General features: G+C 46.9%; 1 protein-coding gene across 1 annotated transcript; it reads right to left on the bottom strand.

Moving 5' to 3' along the window:
* Positions 1-4,825: 4,825 nt before the first annotated feature.
* On the bottom strand, positions 4,826-11,722 carry CD93 (CD93 molecule). The gene is made up of 2 exons (XM_027621979.2): positions 9,595-11,722; positions 4,826-9,345 (listed from the first exon to the last, which is right to left on the bottom strand). Exons 1-2 carry the CDS (start codon positions 11,529-11,531, stop codon positions 9,321-9,323), a joined length of 1,962 nt encoding a protein of 653 aa, XP_027477780.1. The 5' UTR covers positions 11,532-11,722; the 3' UTR covers positions 4,826-9,320.
* Between the last annotated feature and the right edge of the window lie 7,028 nt (positions 11,723-18,750).

Here is an 18,750-nt window from a genome sequence, read left to right as displayed (position 1 = left end):
TTCATTTGGACATAAGATATTATTAAAACTACCCACCATTGCTTAACGCTCCACCTTTCCTATCTTGAACAAGTTGAGAGGACAACCAGTCTAACTTGTTGCTGGTTGGCACTCTTTGAATTGTACCTCCCCTTCACTTTAATAGGAGTCAGGGAAACCCATGATTAAGACTGACACTGCAGTGTCAGGGGTGCAGGATTCCACCCCTACTTCATTAGCTGGCAGCTGTGTGACCATGGGCAAGTTTGTCAACTTCCTTATCTATTAAGTGGGAATAGTAATAGTGCCTGTTTCTCAATAAATACTACTTCCATATCTGGTAAGTAGTAAAAGTTAAATGATTGGTTTCCCATACATAACTTTTACAACATGCCATATGAAATAGCATATTCAGTTGGTCTTTAATTTAAAAAATATTTGCAACCTGGGGCACTTGGGTGGCTCAGTCGGTTAAGCATCTGACTTTTGATTTCAGCTCAGGTCATGATCTCAGGGTTGTGGGATTGAGCCCCTTGTCAGGCTCCTTGCTCAGTGGGGAATCTGCTCGAGATTCTCTTTCTCTCCCTCTGCCCGTCCTCCCACATGCACTCTCTCTATCTCTAAAAATAAATAAAATCTTTAAAAAAGATATTGAATATTTGCTATTCAACTATGTGTAAAGCACTGTGTGAAGCATGATACAGATGCAGTCCCTGCCCTCTAGCACCTTATCATCTCTTAGGAATACATACGCATGTAGCCTCTGAGCCAGCACTCGAGAAACTAAGTGATGAGGATTATAGCAAACCAGAAAGAGAATTCCTTCCTCGGGGCCCAGCTTCCTCCTGAGAAAATCGGGCCATGAGCTGTGGAGGAAGGAAGGGGTGCCTCAACTGGGTGTAAGGACAGATGAGGATGCTGTCTGTACTCAACCCATAGCCCTTAGGCTTTTCACCATGAGTGGGGTCAAATCCTATCTGCCTGTGTCTGTATCCCTGTACCTGATGGCTTCCCCAGCCCTTCTGCCCACATGTTGGGTTGTCTGGAAGTGCCAGGAATTACTCATCACCAACCTTGGGAGCAGCCCTTTATCCGTTATGGATGGGATTTGTATAAATATCCTGGTTCCCTTGTTCCACAGGTGGAATGATCGGCTGTGCTTTGCAACATTTCCTAGAGTTTCCATTGGTTACAAGACTCTATAACTATTTCTCGTACTTCCCAATAAAGTACTTGCTTTGGAATCCTTGTCTCTAGCTCTGCCTCTGGGATCTAGAGTGGAAGGAGCTTGGAGGCCAGGCAGACATCATGTCTGCTGGTATTACCTGGTAATATAACAGGCTTACCTTGCCTGTTATATTACTCCAATCCCTCTCATCAGTCAGATTAGGTGTATTAAATGCATTTTTAACTTACAGTATTTTCAACTTACAATGGCTCTAGTGGGACACAATCCCACTATAAGTCAAGGAAGATCTGTATATTACAAAAATCATTATCCAGGTAAATCATTCAATAGGGAAAAGAAGTATTTCCAGTCATGCAAGGATGCAGCAAAAATCTACTCTTCGATGACGCCCTCAGAAAAAGACGAAAACCAAACAACAAAACACTTGGTATTTAGCTCCACTCTCATGAAATCCAGGAGCACTGGGAATTAGGGGAAGGGGAATGGAGAAGAGGATCATGTAAAATTCATAGTATCTAAGTAGGCATTGATTAAAAAAATGTGTAGAAATCGAACACTAAAATTCAGATGCAATCAAGGTGAGTGATGGTGTTGGGGGTTGGTGTTGTTTGAGAAGAAGAGAGAAGAAATCACAGATTGCCACAGTTCTTGTCATTTTTTTTCAGGGAGAAGGACATAGTTATGAATTAACATTAAATATTGTTGGGGAAGTACAGGTTTAAGTATGTGAGGCAAAAATTAAGATGAAGTGTTTGAAGAATACAAGCAGTTCTTACAGAGTTCCATACTATTAAGGGGGAAAGTAGACAAAAAAATGTCAAGCAAGCCTATAATTGATAAAGAGGGAGAAAGAGAGAGAGAGAGACCGAGAGAGAATAGAAGCACCAAGAAAACATGATAAATAGAATATACAAAATAAGCCACTGAAAATTTACTAGTAATCTCAGTAACTGTGAATAGGTTAGATCTCCCATTAAAAGACAGTCTTTTGATTGGTTAAAAGGGGGGGAAGATAGTGAAATCCAGCTTTGTTTTTTGCAAGAGAAAAACAAGGAGACAGGAAGCTGAAAATATTTTAAATATTTAAAAATGAAAAAGTATTCATCAAATGCAACCGTTTAATCAGATATATCAGTTGCAATAGTTTGACAAAATATGATATGAACATGTTCAGAAAGTTCTATTTCATGTTGGTAAAGGATCTGCCAAATACACATCAATCCCTTAACCATACAGTTTTAAGTAGAAAGCAAAAGCGATAGAAATACGAGGGGGTCAGCAAAGCCACATCACCGTGAGAGACAACGACTTGGACAAAGTCCATGGATGAGCCAGAGCCTGCATGCAACGCACTCGCCGTGACCAGAGAAGGCGGGCTCAGATACCCAGGGGCCAGCTACTTGGGGGTGCAGATGATTGTTTTAACAAGGAAGTGAAACACTTGATTTGTGATATAAACTTTTGGGGAAAGGAAGACCCAGAGGAAAGGAGGTAAAAGGCACTATTATTTGCTTCTACCTCACACATTTCATTATTTTCGTGTGATGTTTGAAAGTAGAAGGATCTCTACAGCACAGAAGGCACTGACCCAGTTTAGGACATTATGCTATGAATTATGTGGACAGGCATAAAACATGAAGTGGAGGAGATAAGCAGTGCTTTGCAGGAAGAGGTGGCAAGAGCATGATACAGAGGGTGTTGGTCCTCAGCCAAGCTCCACAGAAATAGAGCTCTGTCTTCTGCAAGCGCGGTCCAGGAAGTTACAGATGGCAGTGAGGACAAATGGCCCCTGAGCATCTCAAACTAAAGCTGAGATGCGTGAATGGCGACCCAATGACCTTGGCCACATCCGAGCCATCCTCCACCCCCCTCTTCTCTCTCTCTCTCTCTCTCTCTCTCTCCCTTCTTCTATCCCCTTCCCCTCCTTTTTCTCTCTGTTTCTTCCATTTCTTCTTTCCTTTCTTCCATTCTTTCCTCTCTCTCTCTGCCCTCTTCCCATCCTGCTTTCCTTCCCTGCGTCTTCCTTCCTTCCTTCCTTCCTTCCTTCCTTCCTTCCTTCCTTCCTTCCTTCCTTCCTTCCTTCCTTCCTTCCTTCCTTCCTTCCTTCTTCCTTCCTACTGTACAGTTGAATTCTATGGACCAGTTTTCAACCACAGGAGAAGATCAACATCCAAGTCAATGATGACAGACTTCACATAAAAATCCAGCAAAAAGATTTCGGGGGCAGGGCAGGGAAGTGCTCGTGGTGCCGAGGTTTGGGTGCCAGGAGGCTTAGGTGAGGACCTGCGTGTGTGGCCCCGTGAAGAGCATCCTGTCAAGTCAGGCTCCCTGGGGGTGGTTGCCAGCCTCAGGGGTTATCCTGCTCTTTCATTTCTTCGCTGCACTTTGCTCACCTTTTCACCACTTACCTGTCCATCATTTCCTCCGCAAAGGATGACCTGGGGGGCCTAGGGAAGCTGTGAAGGGCTAATTGAGGCTTTGAGTTTGCAGGTTTATTATCTGTGCCCTGTCTCCACTTACTGAATATATTTAGAAGTCAGCTGAGAACTTGATATGTTTGTTTGATTCGTGTTAAACTCCATGGCATGTGAGTCTTGTATTTTAATCTACATGTTGTCTGTTACAAATGGACTTTTTATTGAGCAGTAAATATAACTCTTTATGAATTGAATTTCTTTGTAAATGATTCATATTTGAAAGGTGTATCTAATATTTGTTATTTTAGTTAGCAGATAGCAAAAGTCACCAAGAGGTGTTTAAATTTGGCCATTTTGTTCATGGGCTTTTCCTAAATTAGGAAACACTGGCCTCAGGTTTTTCAATATGAAAGAGAAGCCTGTTAAAATTGTGGTGTGTGTGTGTGTGTGTGTGTGTGTGTGTGTTGGGAGGCAGCCATGGCTGTTCATATTAAGATAGAATTTCCAAATGTATTTCATTAGTGACTGGACTGCTAAAAGGATCAGCTTTATTTAACTGTAAGCAATGAATGGTTATAGCAAGTGTCTTGTCCCTTAACATGACAGCAGGGCACTTTCTCCTCCCCAGGCCCTGTTCTCACCAGGCACGCAGTCTGAGAGGCAGGCCAACTCAAATCAGACCACCTGCTGCCCTGGCCTCCAGGCACAGTGAGATTCGTGCAACCAAGCAGTGAGGGATCTGGTCTGCCTGTGCAATTAGCTAAACAAACGGAAAAGGCTTTGCTGACAAAGTGGCGACAAGTGGTCCTATGATAATTACAGAATGGTGTTTCCACATCACACCAATTGGACATGTTTAATCACACACCAGGTGTCCCCCATGCAATTAAAACGATGCAGGGAATTAAACGGGCAGAGAGGCATGGGGGAGTAGACTCAGACCAGAAAACAAATCTGGAAGCATCAAGTCCAGCCTGGCTGGGTTCAGCAGCCGGGACACAGGACACAGTGCAGCCCAGTTCCTCAGAATGTCCTTGTCCCGGTGGACAGGGCCTCATCCCAACCTAGGTGTCCTAGACTTAGTGTCATGACCAGTAGGTAAAGATGTAGAAATGGGGCAGGAAAGGTACTTTTTTAAGCTATTTGAGGGGAGAAAGGGATATGTTTAATGACCATGAATTCAAGTTCTGCCATGTATTTAGAGTTGTTATGAAATGTATTAAAATAAGTTGACAACAAATGCATTCCAGAGTTTATTAGGTTAGGCATGTGACATAAAACACAAAGGACAACAAGCAGGCTACTCGTTGAGGCGGACCTGAGATGCCCCTTGGTTTCTCAGAGTCATAAGGCCGACGCAGCGGCCAAGCCTGTCCTCCCCGCCCTGGGAAACAGTCGTGCCCAGGACAGAAAGAAGCCCTACAGAGAAATCCCACAATGGCAGAATTAGTGGACCACATTTCAAATCCACAGATTTAAAAATACTTACATTCTCATCTAGCACGCATGCAGTGATGATTGACATTTATAGTCACATCAAGTATCACAAAACAAGGCCTTGTGAATGACCTAATTCAAGCTTCAGCCAAATATGCATAAAGAACCCAGCCTGGAAGAACGGTGGGCAAAATCTACAGAAAGGAAACCCTTGCAGATAAGAGGAACAGTGTAAGACAGAATTTCCAGAGTTTCTTCCTAAAATAGATGGGCATGATCTCCAAGAACATGTCAAAACACAAATCATTTTTTTTACAGCATTTCGGTGAGTATTAGTTTTGGGAATCTGGAATGGAATATGGTATTTGATTATAGAATACATGGAGAATTTTGATTATCAGCTTCTTTTTTTTTTTTTTTTTTTGGTTGACAAACACCACAAACCACACAGACATAGCAGGAGGTTTTGCAACCAGATAGGGACAGATGTTTTCAGGGATCATATCTCAGATTCCCATGCTAAATCTATTGTTTAAGGTGTTGGAAATATGGAGGGGACATTACACCATTTTGCAGCTGCTAGAAAGCCATGCTTTCCTGTTTTCCTGATTCAGACAATGGAGAAGTTAAGGAGAAAAATAATAGGAAAAGGCTGTCCTATATTTGCTTTTAAAAACTGCATTATTTTGAATGTAGTACATTTTTTGGGTCAAATCTTGCCTCTGTTCTCTTAGTTTTCACAGGAATATTTGTGGGAAAGAGGGCTGGAATAAAATTAGCTAATGATCACGTCCATATTCTCCAAAGGTCATTCGGTGATAAAACTCCAGGTCCTATCAGGATGTGTTCAAACAGGGGCTCCTGAATGGAATGTAAGAATAGCAACATGCACATGTGTTTCAGGGAGAGAGATTCATTTCCAACTTAGTTCTTCCTATACCATGTACATAAACACGTTCGCATATGTGTTTAACTTTTTATTCCACCTTTTTGCCTAATCACAGGGAGGATGTTAGCCTGCATCCCTCCTATCCTTAAGAAGAAACCCACTTGAGTCACTCACTTTTATGCTGCCCAGAAAACACCATTTGGCTGTGTAGCGCCAGATATCATGGTTATGATAATCAGGCATGTGGATGAACCAAAGGGACACCAGCCTCAAGGTCACAATGTTGAGTAGCAGTGCATGCACCCTACAAAAAGCCCCACCAGGTCCACCACTCCCAAGGCATTTTCAGATAATTGCCCCACTTTTGCTTTATACACTCCTCAGATTCTGGGGTGGGGCTTGTTCTTCATCATGTGTGCAAATGAACAAGAGCAAAGAGCAGGGAGCATCCCGGAAATTCAGGAAGGAGTATAGTGGGCTGCATCCTCTCCTTAAATGATCTGCCTTAGAGAGAGGGGACGGGACGGGGTGGGTTTGTTCTGAATACAGTTTTTTCAAGTGCATCCTGGAATTATTGAAGTATGGGAAATTCTATTTGGACAAAAGTCTCCATTGTCTTAGAGCTAATTCAAGCTAATTCAAGACAGCCAAGTGAAGCTGTCTCCCTTTCTCCATCGCCCTGGCCATTCTGCTGCTCGGCAGCTCAGGGACAGAACAGTGCCTGGTCTGTTGGACACAGCTGGAGGAGTCTGTACATGGCTCTCCCTGTACAGAGTCTGTACAGACTCTCCCATGCTCCATCCCTTCCATTTCTCAGGCTGTGTCATGGCCCAGGCACTTGGGGAGCTTCTGGATAAAAGGACTATTGGCCAATGGCCAAGCAGCCAGTGGGCATTTGTGTGTCCACTGCTGTGGGCCCCCATCTCCCCAAACAAGGATTCACATCCCTCAGACAAAATGACAGAGGTATGAAATAGGAGAACAGCATTTGTTGGAAGCAGCAGTGTTCATCAGATTCACTGCCTAAGGGCATCCAGTTCTGGGATCTTGGCCGCTGGTTCGAGTGGCCGGGAGACAAGGTAGGGCTCATCTACCCAGGCAGGGGCAGATTCTGCTGGAGGGGATATTGAGAAAATATTTATCAGCCCATTTCTCCTCTTGCATGTTTCACAGTGGGGATCTGCGGTCTTCACGCTGTCGGGATAGGGTGTTTTACCCACAGAGGGATTCAAACATAGAGGTCAAAATCGGGGCTGCACCGCAGAAGAAATCCGACTCTAAAAATGAGCGGGCACACTTGGGGACCTCAGCCAGTACAAGTCCCACAGTTCCCCACAGGGCCTTAGGGGAAGCCTAGAACAGGAATGTCTCCTTCCTTCTAGTGACAAGGTAGCATCGGAAAAGCCTGGAGCTAAAACTGTTGAATTTGCATTTATTTCAAGTAAGTGCCAATATTGTCAGCAACGCATCCGGCCAACTCTTTGAAATCATCTGAATAGTGGCATGGTTGGTTCCCACACAACAGACAGCCAAGGGTCCTATGGCTGGTGGATACAACCTTTGCCTCCTTGGGTGTTAAGCACCAGTATTTCAACTGAAATCTATATAATATTAGATGTCTTTAAAAAGCAAAAGTTCCAAATACCATGCTAAGTCCTCCAAAACCTTCATCTTTCCTTATACCCACTCCTTCAGTTACCCATTTCCTTAAAAAAAAAAAAACCCTGAAATATAGCAACTACATTTCAAAAATATCTAAAGTATATTTATTTAACTCTGAGGGCCGTGCACCTGGCAGCTCCTCGTGCCCCAGGTGTCCGCCTCTGGGACAGATGTGTTTCTAAGGCAAAACCAAGTAGGGCACCCTGGTTCTGAGAGGCAGATTTTGGAATCCCTAGAAGGAAATACACTCCCGTTCTGTTCTACAAGGTGACAGCAACAAGCCTGCAGATGACCTGCGGTCTCCTGGTGCTAGCTCTGACCATTGGTGAATCCCTGAGCTGTTTTCCAGTGACCCAGGCAGAACTGCATGGGGAGAGAGTACTCTCCACCACTACATAGGGAAGGGAAACCCTTGCAAGCGAGCATTTAAAAATAAATTAAAACTGCCTTGAGTGGTTTTTGTGGTTGCGAAAGATTTTAGCTATTCTCTTTTTCCTTCTCCATCCCATCTCCCCCACTTTTTTTAAGAAATAGAAAAAAATGTGACAAACTTCTTCAAGCAGAAGGGGGACAGCGTCCTGCCTGCCCAGTCCCTTTCTTGCAAGCTACAGCCACAAGTCAGGATCATGTTCTCAAGAAGCAATACCAGCTGTGAGCTATGTTAAAATGCCTTATGATGCCGGCTTTCAAAACTCAGCATCTCATCCCCCTCACACAGCCTTAATAATCAGAATGAGAGACTTCTCAGGGCTTCATCCGTCTAAGATCAGAGCATTTAAATCCAGAACAGCACGCAGAGAAGGCAGGTGGCATGGGAGGTGTCTCGGGGCTGCACTCACCCAGAGACGAGACATCTCCAGCTTTTATCCTTGTGCGCATTCACCTCATCAATAGTAAGTGTGTGTTAATGCAAGTGCATTTAGAAGGATTGATTCAAGTATTTGTGGAACAAACCCCAGGCTTCTCTCTCAAGCTCTTTGGAGTATGTGCTTTCAAAAACACTTTCAACTCACTTCATACTTCTCCCACACTTTCCAGACTTCACTTGCAAAAAAACCCAAGACTATTAGAGACACTAAGAACTAGGAAATGCAATTTCTAAACTTCCAGCATCCTTGCTACCTAAGCAGATCAGTGTACTCTGGTCATTCTGCAGGACTCCAACCATAAAGCTCAGCAGGGCTTGTGATGGGAAAATGCATGAACACAAATGTAAAGAAATGTTTCCAGTCCTGAATATGTTCCTTTTGACCAAAAAAAAAGAAAAAAAAAGCTTCTTACGTAATTAAACAATTGATTTAGTCTCTGTTCTACCAAGAGGAACGAATCATTCCAATCCTAATAGCATTAACAGACCATCTTTTCTTCTTAGATGATTCCAGCGAGCAGAGAAGCAGTTCAAAAGGAGCCCCATTAGCACCTGACTTGTAAGCCCTTGATCCAGAATCAGTGGCAGACATGAAATCAGTCACATTTGAATTTGACAAGATAAGTGAGTGAGAATTGTTAATATTCACAAAATTCCCGAAATGACATCCCAACACATTGCTTCCACTTCAAGAATACCACACACACATAGAAAATACCTGTATTTTCCAAGTGGCCAGCTTTTAAGAATGTTTACAACTGTTTGCTAAGATTCCAGTCCAGTCTTTTGGAAGGATGTGCCCCCCCCCTTCTGACGGGGTGCGTAAAACTCTGAGGATGGTGGTGGCCGATTGTCAGTGTCTCTGGGGCCATCTCACCTTCAGCAGTCCGTCCCCGGCGTCGGACTACGGAAAACAACCAGGACAGCATTGGAAGCCGCTGTGACCCGCCAAGCACATCTAGACCCCGGGAGAGGCCCACGTGCTCCATGCCCCAGGGAGGGCGACAGCCCTTAGTGAGCGCCCCTGGGCTGACAGCCTGGACAACGCCTGCCCCTTGTACTCCGCCTGCTTTGTGTGCCGGTCCTTGCCCTCCCGTCTCCCCGCAACTGCCCACCCTCCCACCCCCTCTGGGTGACCTGAGGCCTCCTTTACCTGTACTGATTCTCCAAAGCCCTGCTCTCAGCTCGCTCTGGAGCCCAGGAGTAGCTGTCAGCTGCGTTCTGGGGCTTTTTCTCCTTCTCCTCCTCTCTCTTTGCTCTCCGCTTGCGATAGACCAGTAGCCCTAGAGCCAGAGCCAGTAAGAGTAAGATGGCCACCACGGTGCCCAGGATGTAGAACAACAGCAGCTTTTGTCCGTCGGTGCCCTCATCGCTTTGTTTGGCTGTGAAATCCTCATCTGTACTCTCCCCACGGCCAGGGGTGGCCAGAGGGTGATGGGTGCTGGGCTCCATCCAGACACCAGGGGGCCCACTGGGAGCCGGCACGTGGGGTGTGGCCAGCGTAACGGGGGAATTGCGTGGGAGGGAGGTTCCTTTTGCGGTGGGTGTCTCCTTGGAGGTACCCTCAGGGTCCCTGGTGGGCCTGGACATTGTGGCAGAATGCACGAGTTTCCCCTCTCTAACTCCCGCATCCTCCCCCTGGGAAGGCCCAGACGGCGGTGCCAGGGACGTGGGGCCCAGGGTGCACGAGACCCCGTCCGGGCCCAGCTCCCAGCCCGGCAGGCAGCCGCAGCGGAAGGACCCCTGCGTGTTGAGGCACAAGCTGTCACAAAGGCCATTGTCCGTGTCCGCACACTCGTCCACGTCCTGGCACTCGGTGCCTTCTGCCCCGGCCAGAACATAGCCCTTCTCGCAGGAGCAGTAGAAGGAGCCGTCAGTGTTGGTGCACTCCTGGGCGCAGGGCGAGCGGCCGGGGGCACACTCGTCCACATCCCGACAGGGCTCCTCCCCGGGGCCGCCGGGCTCGTAACCCACCCAGCACTCACAGCGGAAGCCCCCAGGGGCGTTGACACAGGCCTGCGGGCAGGGGGAGTCCTGGCACTCGTCCATGTCCACACAGTCCTGCTGACTAGAGTCCAGCTGGTAGCCCTGGGGGCAGCGGCACGTGTAGTTCTTCCCGTGGGGTGCCGGGACACAGGTGGCTGTCCCCTGGCACGGGCTGGAGCTGCAAGGGTCCCGGGAGGCACAGGTCACCAGGTCGTCGAGCAGCCGGAAGCCCGGCCGGCAGCCGCAGCGGAAGGAGCCGTCGCCCCCCTCGAAGCAGTCCTGCTGGCAGCCCCCGTTGTTGAAGCTGCACCCATATTGGGGGCTGACGCAGAGGGGGCCTGAGCTGCCCCAGTCAAACACATCAGGGGCCTTCTCCCTGCACATGAAGTAATCCTCCTGACCGCCTTCCCCGGCCCCACAGACCACGGTAGCTGCGGAGCCAAAGGGCACGGCCTCCAGGGAAGAGCTGGTGGCATTGAACGGGGTCGTGTAGTTCACCCGGCCTGGGCCCCCCAGAGCCAGAGGCTGGCACATGCCTTTGAAACTGAACTTGCACACGAAGCCTTCGATGTTGCTTCCTGGAGAGCCCGGGCTCCCGCAGGGGCCCTCGGACCACTTGGGGAGATGGCTGGCATGGGAAGGCTGGGACAGATAGAGCAGCAGGGACACACAGCGCCTGGAGATGCAAGAGCTCCTCACCTCCTTATTCCAGTTGGTGTAAAGCGTGTCCTCCCCGCCGCCCACCCAGCTGAAGCCTTTCAGCGGCAGGCTGGGGTCCAAGCACTTGGCCTTCTCGCGCTGGAGCCCGATCCAGAACTTTCCCATCCGAGCTGCCAGGGGCGCCTCCGACTCCAGGAGCTGGGTGAGGGCTCGCTGGGTGTGCCAGGCCTCCTCCTCACTCCTCACCGTGGCCAGGTTGCCGCCGTTCCTGCTGCAGTGAAGCTGGGCCTCGGCCGCACTCAGCTTGCCCCAGTGCGCCGTGTAGCAGGCCCTGCCCGCGCACACCGCAGCCACCCTGTGAGCGCCGGCCCCCGCCCGGGGCTGGCCCAGAAGCAGCCTCAGCAGCAGCAGCAGCAGCGGCAGCCCGGCGCAGGTGGCCATCATGGCCCCGTGTCCCTCCCGGCGGGGGGCTGATGGCCCTGCGGTGACAGCCACAGGCACAGCTGAACTCCGAGAACAACCAAGGGCTCAGACGCAGACGCTCTGGCCCAGGGAGGAGCACAAAGACTGAGGGCTTTCACATCCCCCTGACCCAAGGCGCATCCTGTACTGTTGTACTTCTTACTTCTTACCGGATACTGGGGCTTCCTGCAATGAATAGTGTTCTGACTCCTGTCGCCTTCATCACGGTTTTGTTGTTCATAGAAGAGGTCAGACGGCTGCGTTGGGTCTCTGGCTAATTGCTGGGGAAATGCAGCAGCGTGGGGGGGCAGGCGGTTCCAGCTCAGGGACGCCCGCCGCTTTATTTGGGCTCCCTTGTCTTTCCCATCTGCAGGACGAACTTAAATGGCATGCTACAGAGTGAGTGGAGACTTTGGGGGACTAGGAACTTGAAAAAGCTCACTTAGTAACCCATAATAAAATTCCACTTTGGTTTGCAAACAACCAGAAGAGGGAAAAAAAAAATTTCTCAGACTTGAGACATGAGGCCACGGATGGTTATAATTTTCAGCCTTTTTTAGAAGCAAACTGGATTTTTCTTCTGCCTATCTCATGTTCCCTTTGGCTTTGGAAGTCTTTTTTCTTTTATCCCCTCATCATGAACTTTAAATAGATGGGCAGTTTTTAAATAGGAACTGGGCCGTGGGAATGATGGATTGTCTTAACACAATGCCAAGCTCCTAAAGAGCATTAAACCAAATGGGATGAAATTTGGCAGTTTTCAGGGTTTCACAGTGCAAATACTGTGTTGTGAGGTGGCAGTGTCACAAAAAGCATCAGAAAGAAAAGAGGAAAATGTTTCTGGCCTCATGGCCCTGGACTTGCATTCCTGACTCCCCCGGCTCAGTGTTAGCAGGAAGGGCCGGAGTTCTGAGAATCCCGGCCACAGCAGGCCCCTTCCTCCCAGCAGCTCATCAAAGGCCCTTGAAGCAAAGGGTGCTTTTCCTGAAGTCGCAGATGTGTTACTCATTGGAGCTGTCTTCCCCCAGAAGTAGACCCTGAGACACAAATTTGGGACAAGCCATTTATTCGAGAGGAGAAGTCAGACAGGAATGGGGGAAACCAACAGAGGGTACCTGAGCACGCAGGTGACACTGAGTCTCCTGGAACATGGTCCCCAGAGAACACTCTCCGTTTTCTGAGCCAAGGAGACGGGGCTGTGGCAGCTTTCTTCCAGCTACCCTCCTCATTGGAAGCAGCAAATTCTTGGCACTCTGGGCTGACAGTGAGAACCTAGTTCACCAGAAGGAACACTCAGGAGGAGAATGGCCAGGGGCTACCAAGGGGCTACAGGCATGGCACCCATGTCTGCTACATCTGCCCTCCACAGAGATTTGAGTTAGGGTGTCATGGGGGTTATTAACTCACTGGCTTTCAGCCTCCCCAAGGCATAAGGTGCCCATCTCAGACTCTAGTTAGAGACCCTTCAGAGGTGTCCTTTATGTTCTTCTTATTTTAATAAGATATTTGAGAAAGTCCAGGAATCCTCTCTCAGAACCCCTAGGATACCCTGTGCTCTTTGGTGTCATCTATCCACCCACTCACCTATCCATCCATCCATCCATCCATCCATCCATCCATCCATCCATCCATCTATTCATCCATCCACTCATCCATCCATCCATCCATCCACCCATCCACCCATCCATCCATCAACCCATCCATCTATCCACCCACTCACCTATTTATCCATGGATTTATCCATCCATCCATTCATCCAGCCAGTTAATCCTGCCAGCGAGCCAGCCGATCAATGTTATTTAAGTCTCTACCATGCACTGGGCTAGGCACTGGGATTAAAGGAGGGAACTCCTGCCTTCATGACCCTTGAAGTCTGTTAGAGTGGACAGATTTGAACATGTTGGACAGTTGTAGCTATGACAGATCCCACAGGGAGAAGTTGAAGGTGTCAGCAGATGTACTGCCCTGGTTGGGACATGGGCAGTAGGACTGGCTCCTCTGATGGAGAATGCCAACAAAGCTGGAATCTAAAGGAGGAATAGTTAAGAGGAGGAATGATTTCCATATGGGGGAACAGCACAGACAGAGGCCCTGTGGTGTGAAGATTGTGACCTTTATAAGCGTGTGAAGGACAGGCCATGAGACTGGAGCCTGAAAAATGGGAGGGAAGACCCAGGGAAAGAGGAGCTCTGTGAGCCCAAACAATAAAGATTTGGGGTTTTGTTCTGAAATCCATGGGGAAACACTCAGGGGCCAACTTGCTAAGACTGCATGTAGAGGATTGGAGAGTAGGCTAAAGGGCCCCAGTAGTATGGGGGAGCCACTCAGCAGGCAACTGCGGGTTTGCAGGCAGAGATGACAGTGACTTGAGCTGGGCTGGTCCCCTGGATTAGGGACAGCAGATTCAGGAAATGATATGGGTCTAGAACAGGCTGTTCTTGGCATTGGTGGAGTAGGAGTGGAGGACATGGGAGGTATGCAGAAGGACTGCATCGCTCTCTGCTTATACCAGCAAGGGTTGGGGATCCTGGAAGGCTGTGTCCACTGGAGGTGGAGAAATGGGGCCTGGACCAGAGAAAGATTGGAGGGAGCCTGCCTCTTGCATTCTGGGAGGAGGATCTCCCTCCTTCCTTAGGACTCTGAATTCACCCCCTTGGAAAACTGGGGAAGTAGCCAGGTTCAAGGGATCCTGGGAAGGCTGGGGTCCCTGGCTACAGGCCACTGTAGCTAGGTGCATATGTAGTCTTGGTGAGAGGGTCAGTGTTGACTTCTTCCTGGGAGAAGAAGCTGCATTTCTAAAGCTTCATTTACAGGCCGGCAACTTCTTAACATTTTATAAACTCAATCTGATGATGTTGTTGGCCGGGGTTTGCTGTACAACCTGGCATACACTCATAGCAGAGAATCTTCCTCCTGATTTAGCCTCCTGTCTGTGTAGCCCAGAGCTAGATTCCTCAATTAACTGGTGTGATCATGCAGGATTCACCCAGCATCCTGCTTGGTTGGTGCTTAAGGACGTGGGTTGAATGAGTGACTTACAGTTTATGAACCAGTCTGACCCCCAGATCTTTGTCAGGGTATTCTTTTGCTGGCAGCTCTTCATCTTTCATGTGGGAACTTCCAAATCAACTCCTCTTCACTTAGCCAAGTGTTGACATCATAAAGAAGAAAATGAAGCAAGGACATGTGCTGAGTTTATTCATTCATTAACCCAGGGAATATTGTAAAGCACCGATGGCAAAAAGACCATGTACAGTGCAAGAAGCTCCCAGCTCTTAAATTTGTGGATACTACTTCATTATCTCCAGTAACCTGGTTATCTCAGCCTTGCTCTTCCTCCCCCTCATCTGTAAATAAGGACATGGGAACCAGGGCCTCTGGATGCCTTTCTTAATCTAGTGTCAACAACAGTGAACTCATGTAATTATATATCTTTCTTCTGGAACTGGGGAGAAAGCAGACCAGTGAGAGAGCAGGGCCAGAGACCACTGCTGCCCTCACTATGCAGCAGAAGGAACCAAACCAGCTGTCTAAACCACATGGGTGCAGTTGGCCTCATACTGACCCAGTGACTGTTAAATATAGTGCAGTTTCTCTATTGATTATCTCCCCTCCCCTTGTGCCTCCCAATTTCTGCCTTCCACTCCGATCCTTGATCCTTCAGTCACCGCTGGCTGAGCTTGGCTGAGTTAACTCTCCCAGGACCTGATGGCCTGAGGTTTCTAGCTCCAGGGGTCCTGCTGTCCTCTTCCACCCATAAGGAGGTGGCACAAGCATTTGGGGGATGGGGTTGGGGGCACGATGCTTTGTGAGCTCAGCAGAAGAAGGAGAGCTTACTTTTACCAGGTGGGATTTAGCTGAGTTCAAAAAGTATTGGAAATTGTTTGGATGCTGACTTGGAGGAGACTCTGAACCTCATGTACTGAATTCCTCCATGGATGAGAAGTTATCACCTTTTACTTAGAATGTAGCTTTTATCAAACCTCTCTGAAGATTGATAGTTAAAAAACAGGAATCAGCAGCGGGGAGACCAGAGAGCTTTCCTTGGCAAATTTTTTAATGCAAGCCACGTTAAATATTCTAGAACAATCATAATCCTATTAGCATGGTGTAAGCCCGGAGCCATGACCCCAAACTGTCTACTTTTATTCTGTACTCATTTATCAATGAGTACTGAGCTTTCTTTTTAAATTGTCTAAAATTTACTTCATATAAAAGAACAAATATTGTTAAAATATCTATACTACACAAAGCAATCTACACATTCAGTGCAATTCCTATCAAAATAACACCAGCATTTTTCACAGAGCTAGAACAAACAATTCTAAAATTTGTATGGATTCAGAAAAGACTCCGAATAGGCAAAGTAATGTTGAAAAAGAAAAGCAAAGTGGGAAGCATCACAATTTTGGACTTTAAGTTATATTACAAAGCTGTAATTATCAAGACAGTATGGTACTGGCACAAAAACAGACACATAGATCAATGGAACAGAATAGAAAACCTAGAAATGGACCCTCGACTCTATGGTCAATTAATCATCCACAAAGCAGGAGGGAATATCTAGTGGAAAAAAGACAATCTCTTCAATGAATGGTGCTGGGAAAACTGGACAGCCACATGCAGAAGAATGAAACTGGACCACTTTCTTACACTATACACAAAAATAAATTCAAAATGGATGAAAGACCTAAATGTAAGACAGGAATCTATCAAAATCCTAGAGGAGAACACAGGCAACAATCTCTTGACCTCGGCCCTAGCAATTTCTTACTAGACATATCACCACAGGCAAAGGAAACAAAAGCAAAAACAAACTATTGGGACTTCATCAAGATAAAAACCATCAGCATAGCAAAGGAAACAATCAACAAAACTAAAAAGCCGCCTAAAGAATGGGAAAAGATATTTGTAAATGACATATCAGATAAAGGGTTAGTATCCAGAATCTATAAAGAACTTACCAAACCTAACACCACAAAACCAAAAAATCCAGTCAAGAAATGGGCAGAAGACATGAATAGTCACTTTTCCAAAGAAGATATCCAAATGGCCAACAGACACATGAAAAGATGCTCAACATCACTCAGCATCAGGAAAATACAAGTCAAAACCACAGTGAGATACCACCTCATACCTGTCAGAATGGCTAAAATTAACAACTCAGGAATCAACAGATGTCGGAGAGGATGCGGAGAAAGGGGAACCCTCCTACACTGTTGGTGGGAATGCAAACTGGTATAGCCACTCTCGAAAACAGTATGGAGGTTCCCAAGAAGTTAAAAATAGAGCTACCCTACAATTCAGCAATTGCACGACTAGGTATTAATCCAAAGGGTACAAAAATGCTGATTCCAAGGGGCACATGCACCCCAATATTTATAGCAGCACTATCAACAATAGCCACATTATGGAAAGAGCCCAAATGTCCATTGACTGGATGAATGGATGAAGAAGATGTCATATATATATATACATATATATATATATACACACACACACACACACACACACACACACAATGGGATATTCCTCAATGATCAAAAAGAATGAAATCTTGCCATTTGCAACAATGTGGGTGGAGCTAGAGTGTATTATGCTAAGCAAAATAAGTCAGTCAAAGAAAGACAAATACCGTATGATTTCACTCATACATGGAATTTAAGAAACAAAACAGAAGAACATAGAGGAAGGGAAGGAAAAATAAGATAAAAACAGAGGGGGAGACAAACCATGAGAGACTCTTAACTGTAGGAAACAAACTAAGGGTTGCTGGAGGGGAGGTGGGTGGGAGGATGGGGTAACTGGGTGATGGGCATTAAGAAGGGCACTCGTTATGATGAGCCAGGGGGTGGCTTATAGATCATCCAACTTTTTTTGCTTTCAAGAGATCAAACACATCCACCCTCCGTGCAAATCCCACTCTGTCACTTAGCAGCTGTGTGACCTAGTCAAGCTGCTCAATCACTCTGTTCCTCATTGTGTAGCTCAACAATCTGTGACTGTTTCCTCAACTGCAGTGGGAGACAATGCAACTGCAGGTCTCCAGGGACTTTGTGGAGACTAAATGAGTTCATAACTCCAGCACTCAGAACAGCGCCTGGCAGGAGGTGAGCTACCATCACACCGGGAGGCTGAGGAACTGAGATAACCCAGACTCTCCCTCTACAACTGAAGTTAGAGCCTCGGTTCAGGCATTTGCTGGCTTTGGGATTGGACCCATCTAAGCTCCGGAGATGTTGGTTTCCTCGTCTGTGAAACGGGGAAAATAAGAGTCACGATGCCATCATGTTATGAGCATTAAATTTAAGGAGACAACAGCTGTACACACTTCATTTGGGGGCTGAGGCAGAAGCAGACCCTCAGGAAGCAAGAGTCCCTGTTACTGGAATTGGAAGGAAACAGAAAAGTCAGGCACCACACCTCCGCACCCATCCCCACTGAAGAAAAGCTGAAAAGGACAAAAACACCCAATTGCATTTGGCGGAGACTCGGAGGTTTTCTTTTTCAAAGACTCCCCTGCCTTCAAGTCTTGTTTGGCTCCTTGGCTGATTACGCATTCTTCTTTAGAGCATTATTGATTTTTCCACATTTGTAAACAGTCTCGTAACGTAATTTATCATGCACAATATTTATAGAAAACTTGACTGGGCTGCATGTTGTTTTTAAGGTTAACTGGTATTTACCTCCTGGCAACTGGCTTTGAGAAGCAAAGGCTGCTTGTCAGCATTTGGAAAGAGATAAATCACAAAGATGGAATAGTGCTTTTTGGCAGGGTCTTTTTACACTTTTCATCTCCAGCAACAGCTCTGGGCATGAAATAGAAGGTTGCAAATCATGCTTCCGTGGCTGAGCTGGGCGATTTGCAGGGTCCGTTTGGCATTTACAGCATTTCTCGGTGGTTCCAATAAGCTGTCATAACAATTTGGCCCTATTTAGACAATATAATTTTATAGAAATACAAATGATCTATTTGGCCTGACTTGCCAAGTTTTGATTCTCCATGAAATGAGAACAGTAACACAATGGTTGTTTGAAAGGAGGTCATGTAGGTTGAATAGATAGAATTTTACTGCCTTCAGGAGGCTGAGTGGGGAATCTTGGGGCTTTCCTAGAAGGATAGACTAGATCTAGAGACACAGGAGACTCAAGCATCCATTGAGAACCTGCAGGTACCGGGGAGGTCCAGGCCCGTGCCCAG

The sequence above is a fragment of the Zalophus californianus genome, chromosome 8, assembly GCF_009762305.2.
Source record: "Zalophus californianus isolate mZalCal1 chromosome 8, mZalCal1.pri.v2, whole genome shotgun sequence".
Lineage (NCBI taxonomy): Eukaryota > Metazoa > Chordata > Mammalia > Carnivora > Otariidae > Zalophus > Zalophus californianus.
Note: the sequence above shows the minus strand (reverse complement) of the source record. Positions and strands in the feature narration are given on the sequence as shown.